Source organism: Moschus berezovskii, chromosome 21 (genome assembly GCF_049115385.1).
Source record: "Moschus berezovskii isolate FMDL1 chromosome 21, NW_MosBer_1.0, whole genome shotgun sequence".
Taxonomy (NCBI): domain Eukaryota; kingdom Metazoa; phylum Chordata; class Mammalia; order Artiodactyla; family Moschidae; genus Moschus; species Moschus berezovskii.
The window spans coordinates 43928233-43946857 of NC_142480.1; the positions used below are offsets into that span (position 1 = coordinate 43928233).

At 45.5% G+C, this 18625-nt stretch overlaps 1 protein-coding gene across 1 annotated transcript; it reads left to right on the forward strand.

Annotated features, from left to right (window-relative positions):
* Window positions 1–2704: 2704 nt before the first annotated feature.
* MTHFS (methenyltetrahydrofolate synthetase) lies at window positions 2705–18246 on the forward strand. Its single transcript, XM_055417938.2, has 3 exons — window positions 2705–2909; window positions 9988–10249; window positions 17239–18246. Exons 1-3 carry the CDS (start codon window positions 2790–2792, stop codon window positions 17460–17462), a joined length of 606 nt encoding a protein of 201 aa, XP_055273913.1. The 5' UTR covers window positions 2705–2789; the 3' UTR covers window positions 17463–18246.
* The last annotated feature ends 379 nt before the right edge of the window (window positions 18247–18625 follow it).

Sequence of the window (18625 nt, forward strand, 5' to 3'; positions counted from 1 at the left end):
GGAGAAATGTCTATTCAAGTCCTTAGCTCATTTTTAAATAGGATTATCTTTTTTTCTTAAATTGTTGAGTTTTATGAGTTTTTGTATATTTTAGATACAGGCCCCTTTTAGATATATGACTTGTGAATAGTCTCTCCCATTCTGTAGGCTGTCTTTTCATTTTCTTGATGGTGTCCTTTGGTGCACAAATGTTTTTAATTTTGATGAAGTCCAATGTACTTTTCCTGCTTGTGGTTTTGGTTTTATAACTAAGAAACCATTGCCTAATCCAAGGTGATGAAAATTTGTGCCTATGTTTTCTGCCAAGAGTTTCATTTGAGCTCTTATATTTAGGCTTTTTAAAATCTATTTTGAGTTAACTTTTGCATGTAGACATTCAATTGTCCCAGCATCATTTGTTAGAAAAGACTATACTTTCCCTATAGAATTATCTTGGTACTCCTGTTAAAAAAAACACAATTGACTATAAATGTAAAGGCTTATTTCTGGATTCTCAATTCTGTGACATTTTCCTATCTCCCTTTAATCAAACACTGTACTGTCTTGATCACTGCAGCCTTGAAATAACTTTTAAAGTTGGAAAGAGTGAGTTTTCCAACTTTGTTCTTCAAGATTGCTTTGGTTATTCTGGGTTCCCTGCATTTCCATATGAATTTTAGGACTGGCTTATTGGTTTCTGCAAAAAGGGCAAGTTAGATAGGTATTGCATCGATTCTATAATTTGTGGAGTATTACTATCTTAAAAATACTAAGTCTTCCAATCTACAACTATGGGCTGTCCTTTCGCTTATACAGGTCTTTCTTTCAACAATGCATTTGGCTTTCAGAAGTTTAACACTCTCTTTGTTAAAGTTATTACTAAGTATTTTGTTTTTTTAACGCTGTAGTGGTGGTGGTTTAGTTGCTAAGTCAGTGTCCAACTATTGTGACCCCATGGACTGTAGCCTGCCAGGCTCTTTTATCCCTGGGATTCTCCAGGCAAGAATACTGGAGTGGTTTGCCATTTCCTTCTCCAGGGGATCTTTCCAACCCAGGAGTCAAACATAGGTCTCCTGCATTGCAGGCAGATTCTTTACCAACTGAGCTACTAGGGAAACCCCTTTTGATGCTATAGTAAATGGAATTGTTTTTTAAATGTGAGATTGCTCATTGCTAGCATATAGAAATCTATATTAATCAGCTTTCTTCAGAGAAGCTGATCCTATAGAATATAAATACATATGCCTTATGTTTATTATACATACTTAAGAATGTATCTATTATCTTTTGATATGTGTGTGTATATATAAATATTTATATATACACTATGGTTTTTTCAGTAGTCACATACAGATATGAGAGTTGGACCTTAAGGAAGGGGGAGCACCAAAGAACTGATGCTTTCAAATTGTGGTGCTGGAAGATTCTTTAGAGTCTCTTGGACAGCAAGATCAAACCGGAAAAGAAATCAATACTGAATATTCATTGGAAGGACAGATGCTGAAACAAAAGCTCCAAAACTTTGGCCAACTGATGCAAAGAGCTGACTCACTGGAAAAGACCCTGATATTGGGAAAGACTGAAGACAAAAGGACAAGAGGGAGGCAGAAGATGAGACAGTTAGGAGCCTCTCTGAGTCAACGGACATGAGTTTGAGCAAACTCTGGGAATTATGAAGGACAGGGAAGCCTGGGGTGCTGCAATCCATAGGGTCGCAGAATCAGATATGACTTAGCCACTGAGCACACCCAACAGATTCTGTGAGTCAATGATGCCATCCAACCACCTCATCCTTCCAGCTTCTGGAAAAGAAAAAGAGGAAGGCACTGAAACAGTAAGGAAAGTAAGCAGGGCACAACCTTGAACAGAATGACACAGCCCAGGGACACAACATAACTGATTAGATTAGAAACAAATAGATTCAAGATGGCATATCTCAAAAGATCTTGAGCCATAAGACCTTGAGCCTCAGTATAGGCTCATTATTACACATCAGAAAGTAGATAACAACCCACCAACACCAAGACAGTTCCAAGGCTGACCACAAAGGTCAAAAAGTGGGCAGTGGCCCACTTTCTGGAAATCCCCGCCCCTTTCCCAAAATAGCTGGAATAGGCCTTCTACTCATTAGTCTATGAATTTACCCACCCCTATAAAAAGTGACAATCCGGCAACCCCCGAACCCTGAGGCTGCTCTTGCTTTCTAAGTGGGCTCACACTCTGTGGACTGTGTCTGTCTCCAAATAAATCCACCTTTCAGTCCACAATGAGACATCAAGAACCTGAACTTAATAAGTCCAGAGGCTAGGTGTAAGATCTCAGTTAACAGATCATGGTTTCCGGTCCCGATCTGAGTTACACAGTTTCAGAGTTATTACAAACAAAAATGGTCATTTTCCCTTTAGCTAGTAGGACTGCCATGTCATGGGAATTTCTCAACTCCACCTGCCTCTGCTTTTTCAGGCCCCAGTACTGCAGGGGCCATGGCACCCAGGGAATCGAGAGCATTTGTGTGTGTGTGTGTGTGTACAGGAGGCACTATAGTACTCCTTCCATCAGTACCCCAGGTCGAGAGGTCAGGCGTGTAGAGCCGTCACCGCTGCAGAGCCAGAGAGCAGCAGGGAAGACTGCCCTTCAGCTGCTGGGGGTGGGGCGCGCACCGATCGCAAAGGTTGCACGGTGCCGGGTCGCAGGGCGGGAGGCGTGGTTCGCCCGGGGCCGGAAGCGGAGGGGGTGGGGGGCGCGCCCGGACCCTCCCTTGGGCCGGCCGACCTCGCGGAGTGCGGACAGGGGCCGGATCGCACCACGAGATGGCGGCAGCGGTGGCCGTGAGCGGCGCCAAGCGGAGCCTGCGGGCCGAGCTGAAGCAGCGACTGCGGGCGCTGAGCGCTGAGGAGCGGCTGCGCCAGTCCCATCTCTTGGCCCAGAAGGTGAGAGACCGCGACAACAGCCACCGCAGCGCCGGGGCTGCAGCCGGGCCACGCCAGACCTGCGGATCTGCGCAGGCGCGGCCTTTTGGGCGCGCGCACGTCCGCCCGCCGCGCGCACGTCCGCTGAGCGCGCGCGTGCCGTGTCCCCGTGAGCGCGCGCGAGTCCCACGGTGGGTGTGGGGTACTGTTGGGCACAGTGTGGAGGGAATCAGCGCGACGTGGAGAGTTATGGGCCTTGTGAGGGAGAGGATGGAGGTGGGTGAAAGGGTGCTGAGGCAAGAGCAGCGTGAGAACAGAAAGATCCGGAGGGCGGGACCACCTGGGTCCAAGGTGCCTTCAGTTCAGTTCAGTCGCTCGATGCCTTCACTGACTCTTAAAGAATTACAGGGACTTCGGATGGTTCGGACTGCGGCCTCCCAATGCAGGGGCCACGGGTTTGATCTCTGGTCTTGGAGAACTGAGAACCCTCACGCTTCGAGATGTGGCCGAAAAAAAAAAAGTTATAAGAAAGAGTCCATAGCATTAAAATGACCAGAGAAAGATACAGTTACTTCAGAGGAGCGAGTGCAGAATAGGGTGCGGAGATGCTCAAGGATGGAAGCCCTTTGGAGCCTGTGGACGGCTGGGCCCTGTCTCCGTGGCCTCGGGCCTATCCTGTCACGTAGGTGAACAGTTAAGAACATTTTTGAATTAATGACAGAAAGAACTGATTCTCATACTCAGCCTGCTCAAGAAGATAGGAAGCAGCAGAGATTAGGGAACTGAGTCCGGTTTCCTGTCCCTTGGTTGTGGTGCCTTTGTTGCTTTGGCAGACTAACTTGCTATATATTAATACTTTGTTCGTGTGATGATACCACTTTCTCTTATCAGTAAAACGGTCGACAGATCCTGTCCCAGAGGCATGTGCCAAAGGTGTCTGTGAGACTGGTTTTTGTTGGACACCAGAGAGGGGAAAAATGAGGGTCCTGTGAATAACTAAATATTAGTGATTCTGTGTCAAACTAGTGATCCGTCTTCCTCAACATCCGGATGTTATATTTGGGTGTTATCAGGATGTTATATACCAGTGTTATATTTGGTAAATGTATTTGTTAGATTAGCTTCTTTGCCTTGATGTGGCTTGAAATTAGATGTGCCATAAGAATTTCTTAGTTACCCTTCACTATTCTACCATCCATTAGTTTCTCAAATTCAAAGTTCCTATGGTTTAAAGCAGTAAAGCGAATACAAGCATTTCATTCCACTCTTTGTGTGTATAGGTGTGGATGAGAGGTCTATGCGGATGGCGTCTATGCAGATGTTAGTTTCTTCAGACTCAGTATTTTTAGCGATTATGAGGATGGCATTGGTTGCTTTAGTGAATGTAGAGACGCATACCATCTTATCCTTTCTCTCCAGGTGCTTAAATTTTAGCTAATTAATTCACGTATACTGAAACCTTTGTTGTTGTTTAGTCGCTAAGGCATGTCTGACTCTTGTGATCCCATGAACTGTAGCACACTAGCACACTCTGTCCATGGAATTTTTCTGGCAAGACTACTGCTGCGGGTTGCTGTTTCCTTCTCCAGGTGATCTCCCCAGACCAAGGATTGAACCCATGTCTCCTGCATTGGAGGAGCCATCAAGCTTTACCGCTGAGCCACTAGGGAAGCCCATATTGAACCCCACTGTGGCCCATACTTTGCCATGTGCTTGGTTATAGGATGAAAAAGATAGGATTGTTGCTCTAAAGGAGCAGAGTCTGAAAGAAGAAGCAGATATATGAATAAAGAATTCCAGTGCTTTCAGATAATCTGGATCTGGTAAACATCAATTGTAGAAATATAACTTAGGGGAGGGGAACTCAGAAGGCTTTCCTTCTATAGGGAGATGTTTGAAATGTTTTTTGTAGTACAAGATGAATTTTTTCAGGTGAAGAAAAGGTAGGATGGATGAACATGTACAGGAATATTTTGGCAAGAGAAGGAAAGGCACAGTTGAACATGGATTTTGGAGCTCTGCAGATCTGGATTTAATCTGGCTACACTGCATTTTAGCTGCCTAGGGCCTTGGACAAATCCCTTAATCATTCTGAGCCTCTGATTCCTTATCTGTAAAAGGGATAATGCCATCCTTGGAAGACCTACTGTGAGGATTAAATAAGTGGCTAGGGGATGTATTGATAAATCCTGTAGGAAGAGAATATTGGCAGTACTTTTGGAAAATAGGTTGGAGATGGAAGAATGAGGAAAAAATATATGGAGGGCAGTAAGGGGCTGTTGTGATAGTTTGGATGAGAGATAATAAAGCTGTAAATAAGGGCGTGGATGGTGAAGCTGAGGGGGAAAAGGCAGGTGAATGGGAGACTATGCAGTGAGACCCAGCAGGATTGGGCAATTAATTGGATGACATTAGAAAGTACTGGGAAAGGGGAGTGACTTATGATTTCAGAATTTAGAGCTGGAGGTAAAGGTTTGTTTATTTATTTTTTAATATTTATTTGGCTATGTTGGGTCTTAGTTGAGGTTCATGGGCTTAGTTGCTCCCCAGCATGTGGGATCTTAGCTCTCCAACTAGGGATTGAACCTGCTTTCCTTGGATTGCAAGGTGGATTTTTAAATACTGGACCACCAGGGAAGTCCTGATAAAGGTTTTTAACATTACTCAGTGCAAGGAATGTAGGTGTTGGAGTGGATTTTGGAGAGGCATGGGGAAAATAAAGATGAGTTCAGTTTGGTTTCTCTGTCTTATGGTAGATTAGAAACAAAACACTCCAGGTGGGAATAGGAGCCATATAGAGACAGGACCACTGGTAGTAGCACACTGACAGCTGAGCACTGGCATCTGAGGAGAGACCCACAACTCTCAGTAATAAATACACTGGAGCCCATATACCCGGATGTCCTCATATAAGACATCTGCTTCATAACCAAAGATTTCATAACTCTTACTGTATATGATGAACTCTCATATTTTCTATTTCATTTGCTGATTATAACTCACTGTTGTTTGATGACCAACCATGGATCAAGGCCCAAAATATCAACGTACTAAGACTAAAACAGTGATTTGCCATAATGTGTATTCAATACAATAAAGGTATTAAGTGATTTCTTTCTCCAATGATTTTAAAGTAGGCATATTCTTATTGACACATAAATTTTTAAAAAATAATTTAGAATTTTACCAGAAAATGATATACAGTAAAGAAATTAAACTTTATGCTGTCGTTTGACTCCTCAGCAAATAAGATGAGGAAATTAGTGCCCAGAACTCATTTTATCTTACATCCTATGTGCCAATTTCTTTCTTTTTTAAAAAATATTTATTTATTTGACTGTGCTGGGACTGCTTCCCTGGGGGCTCAGATGGTAAAGAGTCTGCCTGCAATGCGGGATACCTGGGTTCGATCCCTGGGTTGGGAAGATCCCCTGGAGGAGGGCATGGCAACCCGCTCCAATATCCTTGACTGGAGAATCCCCATGGACAGAGGAGCCTGGCAGGCTACAGTCCATAGGGTCGCAAAGAGTCGGACACAAGTGAGTGACTAAGCACACAGGAGGGACTTAGTTACAGCAGGTGGGATCTAGTTTCCTGACCAGGGATGGAACCCAGGACCCTTCCATTGGGAACACAGAGTCTTAGCCACTGGACCAGCATGGAAGTCCCACTTCTGAATTGTTTTAATTTTGGTAATCTTAATTTTAATTTCCAAGTATTTAAAAAAAATTCTCTGCTTTCTTTCCATAGCAGGCTTTTTTTGCCCTCTATAGATGAATCTATCTTCTTGAACTTGTCTGAGAAGACTAATTAAAAAAAAAGCAAAACCCATGTTCTCTGAATTATAATTATGTTTCCTGCTGGATCACTCCCCTCACCTCCCCTTTTAAAAAATCCTTCTCTTAGTGTTTGGCTTTCTAAAATGTTTGATGAACCTTTATTGTCTGTACATATTTATGAATGAAGGTGTGATCACTAAAATGGGGATTTCATTTGCTTTTAGTAGTCACTTTGGAATTCTGTGGTAAGAACGGACTCTTGTCTGACCTACATCCTCGTTCTCCCAGTGTTGTAATCTGTTGCTCTTATCTGTAAATATTGTCCTGTCCAGGGCTTTTCTGGTGGCTCAGTGGTAAAGAACCCACCTGACAATGCAGAAGATGCAGGTTCCATCCCTGGGTCGGAAAGATCTCCTGGAGAAGGAAATGGCAACCCACTCCAGTATTTTTACCTGGGAAATCCCATGAACAGAGGAGCCTGCTGGGCTACAGTCCATGGGGTTGCAAAAGAATCAGACAGGACTGTGTGCGCGCGCATGCACGCATGCACGCACACACACTGTCACACACATACACACTCTGTCCCATTCACTCTGTCTTGCAGAAACTAGATAAATACCTATTCTCTTGTTATCATGCTTTTCTTTTTTACTGTGTTTCTTTACTGTCATATAAATGAGGTTTGAGGAAGAAAGGTAAGTGTGTATACACAGTCTCATGCTGAATTTTAACTGATGTTTGTTATTGCTTGTTCAGGTTTTGATTTTCTGTGTTCTGCTTTAAAAAGCCCAAGGTAAACGCTTAACTTTCCCAGAAAGTACTTGGGTGCCAAAAAGCCTCAGGTCTGCCCAATGTCCAGGTCTTACAGTTCCACTTGCTTTGCCACTTCGGGCCTGATAACAGCTTTGTCACTGCTCAGAAAGATGGAGTTAGCTTCCTTCCTTGGCACTGATTTGGTGTGCTGTGTCCCTTTTTATTAGAAATAACTGGACACTCTGTGCCTGTGTCTTGCTGGCACTCATATTTATAAGCCACCTTTGCAGTCACTTTTCCTTCTTAGCTCGGAGAACAGGGCAGAACAGAAAAGGAAGAAAAAGGGAGCTGAGGGCTAACTTCAGAGACTGGGGGTGTTCTGGGATTATTAACATTTCTATAGTGAGCAAAGCTCAGCCCATTGCTTCTGCTTCTTGTTAAACTGAGTACAAAAGAATGCTTTCACCCAGGTCCTCCTTATTAACACAACATGGCACTCTTTTAGAGGGCCTTTGCTTCTCTAGGATCCCCCACCTTTCATCTTTGTGATCACTTTTATTTTTTATATCATTAAAAAATTATTTTTGGTGCACCTACTGCTGCTGCTACTGCTGCTGCTGCTAAGTCACTTCAGTCGTGTCCGACTCTGTGTGACCCCATAGACGGAAGCCCACCTACTACTAACCCTAAATATTTATTGGAAGGAATAATGCCCAAGCTGATGCTCCAATACTTTGGCCACCTGATGTGAAGAGCTGACCTGTTGGAAAAGACCCTGGTGTTGGGAAAGATTGAGGACAGTAGGAGAAGGTGGGCAACAGAGGATGAGATGGGTGGATGGCATCACTGACTCAATGGACCTAAATTTGAGCAAACTCTGGGAGATGGTGAAGGACAGGGAAGCCTGGTGTGCTGCAGTCCGTGGGGTTGCAAAGAGTTGGACAAACTGAGCGACTGAACAGCAATGACTGTGGCTTGTGGCATCTTAGTTGCCCGACCAGGAATCAACCCTTGCCCCCTGCGGTGGAAGTCTTAACCACTGGACCAAAAAGTCCTTGTCTTTGTTAGCATTTTAACATTCATTGGAATAGAAGAGCTTTAGCAATTGGGAGGGAGGTGGGTAGTGCCAGCAGAATTGTATGGCATGTCCTCTGCCCCAGGGAGTTTATAGACTGGCTAGGATGCTATGTTTAGGGCACACAAAACAATGAATAATTGACTTATGATAGCACATAGCTGTTAGGTTGTATAGTGACTCTACACATGGTAAGGGTTCTGCAGAAGTCCGGAAAAGTTAGGACTTGAATTGGGCTTAAGTGGTGGAATTTGAGAGGAGAGAAGGCTGACAATCTAGGGAGTAAAGAAACTGTCTGGTTGGGGGTTGGGGGGTGGCCTCCCTGGTGGTCCAGTGCCTAAGACTATGTGCTTCCAATGCAGGAGGCTGGGTTCCATCCCTGGTCAGAGAGATAGATCCCACATGCTGCATCCCACGTGTTGCAACTAAGATGTGGTGCAGTCAAATAAATAAATAAATATTAAAACAACGACCACAACAGCCACAGAGAAAAAAAAACAAGCTTATGGGAGCCAAGGTTCAGAGTTAAAGCAGAGACTCTCAGGGAAAGACACAGAAGTCTGCTAGAATGGGCACTCCCCATTCTACCCATTGGCACTACCCACCTCCCTCCCAATTGCTAAAGCTCTTCTATGCAAATGAATGTTAAAATGCTAACAAAGACAAGGACTTCCCTGGTGGTCCAGTGCTGGGGGTCAAGTTTGGAATTTTCCATGTTTTTAGACAGCAGGGTCCCACCGTGACCTTTTAATGAAATTTTGCATCTGCCAGAGTAGGAAACGGAGAAGGCAATGGCAAACCACTCCAGTACTCTTGCTTAGAAAATCCCATGGATGGAGGAGCCTGGTAGGCTGCAGTCCGTGGGGTCGCTAAGGGTCGGACATGACTGAGCGACTTCACTTTCACACATTGGAGAAGGAAATGGCAACCCACTCCAGTGTTCTTGCCTGGAGAATCCCAGGGACGGGGGAGCCTGGTGGGCTTCCGTCTATGAGGTCACACAGAATCGGACACGACTGAAGTGACTTAGCAGCAGCAGCAGCAGAGTAGGAGAAGATCTGGGAAGATTAAAGGCAAAAGGAGAATGGGCCAGCAGAGGATGAGATGGTTATATGGTATCACTGACTCAGTGAACATGAATCTGAGCAACTCTGGGAGATAGTGGAGGGCAGGGGAGTCTGGCGTGCTGCAGTCCATGGGGTCCCAAAGAGTCAGACACGACCTAGAGACTGAACAACTTCAAAGGGTGGATGTGCCAGAGAGGCGTTAAGGGATCAGAGAAGTAAGCGCTGGGTCCAGAAGTGAAGTCAGGCTTCAGGGTGCAATATTATTTGACATATTGTATCACTCCGCTGTTTGTGTGTTTGTGTTTGGTTATAGAGTTTGGAGAAGGCTGAGAGAAAAGGGAGGAAGTGTTAAAACTGTTAAGGGGAGCCACTTGTTTTAAAAAGTATCATCTGGGAAAATTTAACCGCCATCATTTCTCGCTTAGGTGTTTACCCATAGTGAATATCAAAAGTCCAAAAGAGTGTCCATCTTTCTGAGCATGCTAGATGAAATTGAGACTGAGGAGATCATCAAGGACATTTTCCGACAAGGCAAAACCTGCTTTATCCCGCGGTACCAGTTTAAGAGCAATCACATGGATATGGTGAAGTTAGCATCGCCAGAGGAAATTGCTTCACTGCCCAGAACTTCCTGGAACATTCAGCAGCCCAGTGAGGATGAGGTTCTGGAGGAGGCCTTGTCAACAGGTGAGCATTACAGTATTAGAAGTACCATCTTAGGATGCTGTCCTGCTGCATTGGCTTGTTAGATCTCTGATCCACTTATGGTGGTTGAGTTGGGAGGGTCACTTTTTCTACAGGGATGAATGTGTATTTCACTTATGTTCCAAGCCACCCACCTAACCTGACTTAGGGTGAGATGCCCTCTGTAAGCTGTGACATGTCAACTGTAATAGTAAAGTATCAAGGTATTGTTTGGGGCTTCCCTGGTAGCTCAGTTGGCAAAGAATCCATCTACAATGCAAGGAGACCTGGGTTCACTCCCTGGGTCGGGAAGATCCCCTGGGAAAAGAAATGGCAACCCACTCCACCTTTCTTGCCTGGAGAATCCCATGGACAGAGGAGCTTGGCGGATTGCAGTCCATGGGGTCACAAAGAGTCAGACACACTGAGTGACTAAGCAGGATGAAGGTATTGTTCCTTTTCACAGACTCTTGCCCTGAACTTCTGGGTTGGATAATACGTTTTTCCTAAATAATACTCTGTTTCCCAGGACTTCCCTGGAGGTCCAGTGTTTAAGAACCCGCCTTCCAGTGCAGGGGATGCGGGTTCAATCACTGGTTGGGAAACAGATCCCACATGGCTTGGGGCAACTAAACCCTCTAGCTGTAGGAAGAACCCTTGTGCTGCAGCAAAGACCCGTTTCATTCATTCCGTTCTGTTGCTCAGTTGTGTCCGACTCTTTGTGACCCCGTGGACTGTAGCTTACCAGGCTTCTCCGTCCATGGGATTCTCCAGGCAAGAATACTGGAGTGGGTTACCGTTTCCTTCTCCAGGGGATCTTCCCGACCCAGGGATCGAACCCGGGTCTCCCGCATTGGAGGCAGACGCTTTAACCTCTGAGCCAGCACAGCCAAATTTAAAAAAAAGAACCTGCATTTTCCGTGGTTTCAGTTGCAGTCTGTCTGGTAGTGAGTGAGTGAGTGAAGTCGCTTGGTTGTGTCCGACTCTTTGCTACCCCATGAACTGTAGGCTCCTCCGTCTATGGGATTTTCCAGGCAAGAATACTGGAATGGGTTGCCATTTCCTTCTCCAGGAGATCTTCCTGACCCAGGGATTGAACCCAGGTCTCGCACATTGTAGGCAGTTGCTTTACTGTCTGAGCCACCAGAGAAGTCCAGCAGGGAAGTCTGGTCATGAGTATTATTATTAATGCTATCAGCATTTGTGTCTCCAGCACAGACTTGTAACTACTTGGGCATCACATGGTCATATCACACACAGCATGTTCCAAAGTGAATCGTGCTCCCTCATGCCTCCTGTCTTGTATTTCTCTTAGTGTGTAGTACCATCACTCACCCACTTGACCACGTCAGAAGTCTCAAGATCACTCTTGACTCTTCCCTTTCTCCCATGTTCCATGTGTGGCCCATTGCCAGCTCCTGGTGATTTTACTTGTTGTTCAGTCGCTAAGTTGTGTCCAACTCTTTGTGACCCCATGGACTGCAGCCTGACAGACTTCTCTGTTCCTGAGATTTCCCAGGCAAGAATACTGGATGGGTTCCCATTTCCTTCTCATGGGGATCTTCCTGATCCAGGGATTGAACCCAGGTCTCCTGCATTGGCAGATAGGTTCTTTACTACTGTGCCACCAGGGAAACCCCTGAGGATTTATACTTATTGAATCTGTCCACTTCTGTCTTACCCCACTGCAGTCCAAGCCACCATCCCCCCTTGTCTGGGTTGTTATTATAGCCTCCCAACTCTTCTTCCTCTCCACGCCTTGTATTCTGTCCTCCCTCTCAGTCATATTATTTATATAGTCATTGCAACAAGATTTCTGAAATGCAAAGTTGACTTCTTCTCTCCCCAGCTTAAAGTCTTTCGGTGACTTTCTGCTGCCCTTACTTTGAAGTAAACATTCCTTAACAAGGTTCTTCCTGAACTTCCCTGGAGGTCCAGTGGTTTAGATGCCACCTTCCAGTGTGAGGGATGCAGGTTAGATCCCTGGTGAGGGAACTAAGGTCCCACATGCTGCAAGGTGTGACCAAAAAAATAAAAACGAAACAAAAAATCCAAGACTCTTCCTGATTGAGCCTTGCTATTCTTTCCTTTTGTACATCTTTCTACTCCCTTACTTTATCATCTGAATTCCAGCCACTCTGAATCTCTTTCAGTTTCCCAACCCTATTTAAAAAAAATTGAAATATAGTTGATTTACAATATTGTGTTAGTTTTAGGTGTGTAGCAAGGTGATTTAGTCATACATATGTTACATATGTGTATTTTTTCCATTGTTGTCCATTAAAAGTTATTTTAAGACATTGAACATAGTTTCCTGTGCTATATAGCAAATCCTTGTTGCTTATCTGTTTTATGCATAGTAATTTGTGTCTGTTAGTCCTATACTCCTAATTTATCCAAACCTGTTTCCCCCTTTGGTAAACATTTGTTTGTTTTCTGTGTATATAGATTCATTTGTATTATGTTTTTAGGTTCCACATACAAGTGAGATCATACAATATTTGATATTATATCCATCCATGATGGGCTTCACTGGTGGCTTGGTAAAGAATCTGCTTGCAATGCGGGAGCCACGGGAGACATGGGTTGGATCCCTGGGTCGGTCAAGAAGATCCTCTGGAGGAGGAAATGACAACCCACTGCAGTATTCTTGCCTGGAGAATCCCATGGACAGAGGAGCCTGGCGGGCTACTGTCCATGGAGCCACAGAAGAAGAGTTGAACATGACTGAGCGACTAAACAACAACAACAGAATATCTTGCACCCTGCACCCGCAGCTCCTCTGCACCCCTGGCTCTAAGGCACTTGTTCTTGTCCTCTCTCCTCTGTCTGGTCGACTGAGGTCACCTGTGCCTTTCAGTGGCAGGAGCAGCGTATGCTGTGGAATTGCGATCCACCTGGACCGCAAGCCCTCAGCTTCATTTCTTATGAGCTGAATGCCTTGAGGGAGCAGTTAGACCTCTCTGAGCACTGTGTATGTTTCTTTCTTCAGGGGATGGTAGTAATGCTTGCCCTCCTGCCTCACCAGGTAGATGAACTGATCAGCTTATGTGAGTCATCCTTCTGTCCCTGGGGTATAGAATGGTGCCTGCCACATTGTAGACACTTCACAAATGTTAGCTTCTGTGCTGCTTCTCCTCTTCTAGAAGCTGGACTTTGAATAAGAGTCAGATGTTGCATAGGATGATCTGAACAGGTAGCTACTTGAATATAGTGAGGAAACTTAGATAAATATGATCAAGAGATGTCTTATTTTATCTTTTACTCTCATTCTTCCCTTCATAGTAAATAGTACTGAGATCAGCATCTTTCTGGGGAACCACAGTAACTTTTCCCAGAGGTAGGGGAAAGGATTCCACCTGTTTAGAGGACCATGGGCACCTCGCAGTGTAGGATACAAGCTGGTCACACTAGACTGTGTGGGCAGGGATGGATGGATGGACATTTCACTGAGGTCCATGAGGACTGTTATAATTAGACAATTTGATGAAAAGATTAGACATGTGCACACTGCTATATTTAAAATGGATAACCGACAAGGACCTACTGTACAGCACAGGGAACTCTGCTGAATGTTATGTGGTAGCCTGGACGGGAGGGGAGTTTGAAGGAGAATGGATGCATGTATATGTATGGCTGAGTCCCTTCTCTGTTCACCTGAAACTATCACAACATTGTTAATCGACTATACCCCAAAACAAAATAAAAAGTTTTTTTAAAAAAGATGATTTACAGACATGGAAAATAGCATCCCAAAAGCAAAAGCAGGAAGTCGTGGGGCAGGCGTGTGGGACAAGGAATCTATCCATTTATCTAGGATCACCCAAGTGTAATGGGAGATGCTATGGGCAAGGTGATTGGGGTGAGAGTGTCGTGGCTGTGCACCCAGTTAAGGATGTGGATGTTACCTTTAGGAGATTGTTACTGATGGAGAGTTTTGGGGCATGGGGAGTCATGGTGAAGGATGGATTGGGACAGCAGGGCCTGGAGGTGGGATGACAATTGGAATTCCAGGAGAAATGGCATCTTCAAAAAGTTGAGCTGCGGTTTCTGGCAGTATGCAGAGCGGGCATGGAGAAGTTTATCAAGTTCCTGCAGAGGACTTTGTGGGAGATGTGGCCATGACACTGAACTTAGCAAGAAGAGCAATGGAAAGAGAGAGAAGGTTATGCATAGGATGTGTTGAAAGGAGTGTTAGAAAGCTCCGTTTAACTGCCGGACTCTCACACTTGCTGTTTTCAGCTTTCTCGTTAGTATTAAAGGGAGTCCTCTGGCCAAGCTAATTATATTGTCCTGCAAAACCCAGGATGGACAGTCTGAGTTCAGAGCATCCTAAGAGGTGTCTGTGGCCCAGCTGCCGCCTCCTTGGCCAGAGGTAGAAAGGATGTTTTGTGAAGGTGAACTGAATCCTCAGTGCCTAGCGTGTACTTTCAGTCTCAAGAATAAATCAAGGCCTTCAGAGAACCCTTTTTCCTTATTTTCTTTCAGGGCCTAGTTCCTGGGCTTTTATTTTTTTGCCAGGGGGCGGGGGGTGTCGGTGAAGATTCTACAGCTCAGTCTGCCCCATCTCCCAAAGTTAACCTTACCCTGCCAGTTCCCTTGCTGCTGACTCTGATGATACTGCCCTGTCTGCACCTTACTGTCCTTTTGGCCAGCTCCTGACGTTGTTTCCACTTCCTTCTACGGAAAACTCTTTCCTTATGTTCTGTGATGTGGGTCTGCAAAGGAACGGAGGAAAAGATGTGTGCAGGTGTGTTCTGGGCGTAATGACAGAGCTGAACTCTAAGCTCAGGAGGAGGACTTGGAAGGGGCGGAGTCTGAGCCATAAGTCACTGTGATTCCCAAGAGAGATGAGCAGATCAGGGACAGGGAGGGAAGGTGACGGTCAGTGGCCAGAGCCTTATAGCAAGTTGGGATTAGAGTAGATGAGCAGGTTTCCTCAAGAAGGTCATACCTGTCATTGGAGGTGTGCTCAGCCAGGTTTTGGCAGGCAGGGGTTGGCAGGTGTGCTGGGCACCCAGGAGAAGCTGAGTTCATCTCGCAGTTCCGCAAGCAGTCAGAACAGCTGCTGATAGCGGGGGGCCAGCCTGGCTGGCAGTCTGAACACTTTTACTCTGAACAGCCCATTCCAGAGAATTCATGGCTCCCAGCCCTCACTGGTACGTTTTTGCCAGCAACACTGTGTGCGTGGTCAGTCCCTGCTAAGCTGGAGGTCACTTGGACCCCCCAGGACAGCCCTCAGAAGGCTGAGGCTCGGTACAGGATGGCCACTGGGTAAATGACAGTTGGGTGTGTGCTGCTGCTCGTGAGCAGTGCTGTTGTGTCCAGCTCCCCGCCAGGGGCTGGAGGGTCACTCCCTGGACCTCACAGAGTCGACGGAGCTCCTCGCGACCTTTGTGGCCTTCTGCACACCTCTAACTGTGGGCAGCTTTTTGTAACTTTGAAGACCCCGCCTTCCTCTCTGAGCCCTGTGCTGACAAGGCCGTGGCCAGTTCTGGTCCTTGTGTCCCTGGGAGAGTTCCAGCCAGAGGACCAACCTTGGGACCCCATCTGGTACCTTCAGAATGTTCCTGAATAGGTCAAAGGTCGCATTCATGTGAATTCAGGAAAGCAGGACAATTTGGCCTCCCTGCTTCTGTAAGAGGGGAGATGAAAAGGGTCAGCTTAGCCCTGTTAACAACTCATCCTACTGCTGCTCATCAACTTTGACAAGAGCTCTGTCCTTCCTGATTTCCCTCTGACCCTCTCCCACTCTGCCAGTTGTCAGCGCCCTGAGACATTGGCTCCCAAACTTGGCAGGAGTGTGTCTAGGGTCATCTGTATGCTTAGATAAAGAAATTAAGAGAAAAAGGACTTCTTAGACCCTATCCCTGGAGATTCTCTTTATCTTCTTTAACATTTATTTTTATTTTATTTATTTGGCTGTGTCAGTCTTAGTTGTGGCATGTGGGATCTTTAGTTGAGCCATGTCAACTCTTAATTGTGGCTCATGGGATCTAGTTCCCTGACCAGAGATAGGATCCGGGCACCTGTATAGGGATAGCAGCCTCTCAGCCACTGAACCACCAGGGAAGTCTTGAGATTCTCTTTAACTAGGTGTGGATAGGGCCTGGGAATCTGGCATTTTTGTACATGAATACATGAAAAATGGAGAAGGGCACGGCAACCCACGCCAGTATTCTTGCCTGGAGAATCCCATGGACAGAGGAGCCTGGCAGGCTACAGTCCGTGGGGTCGCAGAATCAGACACGACTGAAGCAACTTAGCATGCATACTTGAAAGAACTGCCAGAGAATGGATGATGGGCTTACTGGTTGCTGAGTAATTTTTATTTCTTTCTTTTAGTTTTTTCAGATTTTCAACAGTGATCGTGTATTTCATTAAAAATCATAGAAAAAATAGACATCATTTATCAATCATTATATACACTACCATGTGTGAAATAGAGAGCTAGTGGGAAGCTGCTGTATAGCACAGGGAGCTCAGCTTGGTGCTCTGTGATGACCTAGATGGGTGAGGGTGGGAGATCCAAATGGGAGCGGACATATGTAAACATATAGCTGATTCACTTTGCTGTACAGCAGAAACTAACACAACATTGTAAAGCAGCTATACTCAAAAAAAATAAAAGGCATCATAGCAAAACAAAAACCAGATCAGGAAGTGATCGGTCTTTTCTTGCCCACATGGGACATTGTGCCATGGTAGGGCCTGAGGAGAAAGACGGGTGGGTTGTTACTGACGTCTTGTACCTTGATAATGAACTCCGATGGGGGCTCCAGGGATCAGTTGGCTGTCTGATTCACGGCTTGGGCCAGTAGCACGTACTGTGCCTTCCCCTCCTGGCCCAGGCTCTTGGTGGCCTGGATATTGCCTGTGGCCTCATCAATCACAAATACAGTAGCTGCCGCCTCTCCTCAGTGGGTACCTGGTGTGGCCCTGGTCCCTGTCCATATTAACCTTCCTTATAAATTTGCTCCTCTTTTCCACAGGGGGACTTGACCTCATCTTCGTGCCGGGTCTCGGGTTCGACAAACAGAGCAACCGTTTGGGACGGGGCAAGGGCTACTATGACGCCTACCTGAAGCGCTGTCTGCAGTCCCAGGACGTGAAGCCCTACACCCTGGCCTTGGCTTTCAAAGAGCAGATCTGCCTCCAGGTCCCAGTGGATGAGAATGATGTGAAGGTAGACGAAGTGCTTTACGAAGACTCCTGAGCACTTTTGGCTCTGACGACCCCAGCTGGATAATCAAGGTTTTGTGCCAGAAAAAAGTCGAATATGTGTATTTTCTCTTTGTCAGAAATTAGTGGAAATTGCACACTAATGTGATTATGGGCTATATTGTTTTTAACATAAGATACACCTAACATGAAACCAGTTATTAAAAATCAATAGCCGTGTGTGTAATGGAACATTGATTAAAACGGAGGCTATCACCGTGTGATTTTCAGTTTAGCTTTCTGGCCTTAATGTTCCGGGTTGGTCTCTCTGCTTTGTGGTGGTGGTGGTTTAGTTGCTGAGTTGAGCCTGACTCTTGGCGACCCCATGGACTAAGCCTGCCAGGCTCCTCTGTCTATGGGATTCTCCAGGCAAGAATACTGGGGTGGTTTGCCGTTACCTCCTCTTGACCCAGGGATCAAACCCAGGTCTTTCACATTGCAGACAGACTTTTTACCACTTGAGCCTTTAGGGAATCCCTGGTTCTGCTTTGAAGTGTAAGCTGAACATTCATGAGGCGCTGTGCTCAAATTGAGAGTGTGAGAGGAAAGGAAACTTACAGGGAATGGACACAGTCATGAAGTCTTGTCAGGGGTCTGGGTCAGTCTGGCAGGCACACAGAGACCCAGCAATTACTAAATGACTTGGAGTTTGCTTTGCATTCAAAGTTCCCCAAGAATATTCTCCCGTTTCATCATGGCTTCACTTACTCAACCTGAAATTATTTCTGATGCTTTCTAACACTTGGTGGACAACAGCCTGAAACCTTTTATGATTTAAATATTTAAATCTGTCTGATGTGTTCCCATCTCTGCTGTTCCAGGTGTCAGTCACTGATGAGTTTAAGATCTGGTGTCTTAAAAAGACGCATTTGAATCAGTTCTAATGAGATGGATGAAACTAGAGCCTGTTATACAGAGTGAAGTAAGTCAGAAAGAAAAACACCAATAGAGTATATTAATGCATATAGATGGAATTTAGAAAGATGGTAACGATGACCCTATATGCGAGACAGCAAAAGAGACACAGATATAAAGAACAGACTTTTGGACTCTGTGGGAGAAGGCGAGGGTGGAATGATTTGAGAGAATAGCATTGAAACATGTATATTACGATATGTGAAATAGATGACCAGTCCAAGTTTGATGCATGAAGCAGGG

Excerpts from the sequence above, each read along its gene's own strand:
- MTHFS (XM_055417938.2), top strand. The coding sequence starts at position 2,790 with ATGGCGGCAGCGGTGGCCGTGAGCGGCGCCAAGCGGAGCCTGCGGGCC. Across the intron at positions 2,910-9,987 it reads CCCATCTCTTGGCCCAGAAG|GTGTTTACCCATAGTGAATA; the intron begins GTGAGAGACCGC and ends TTTCTCGCTTAG. Across the intron at positions 10,250-17,238 it reads GGAGGAGGCCTTGTCAACAG|GGGGACTTGACCTCATCTTC; the intron begins GTGAGCATTACA and ends TCTTTTCCACAG.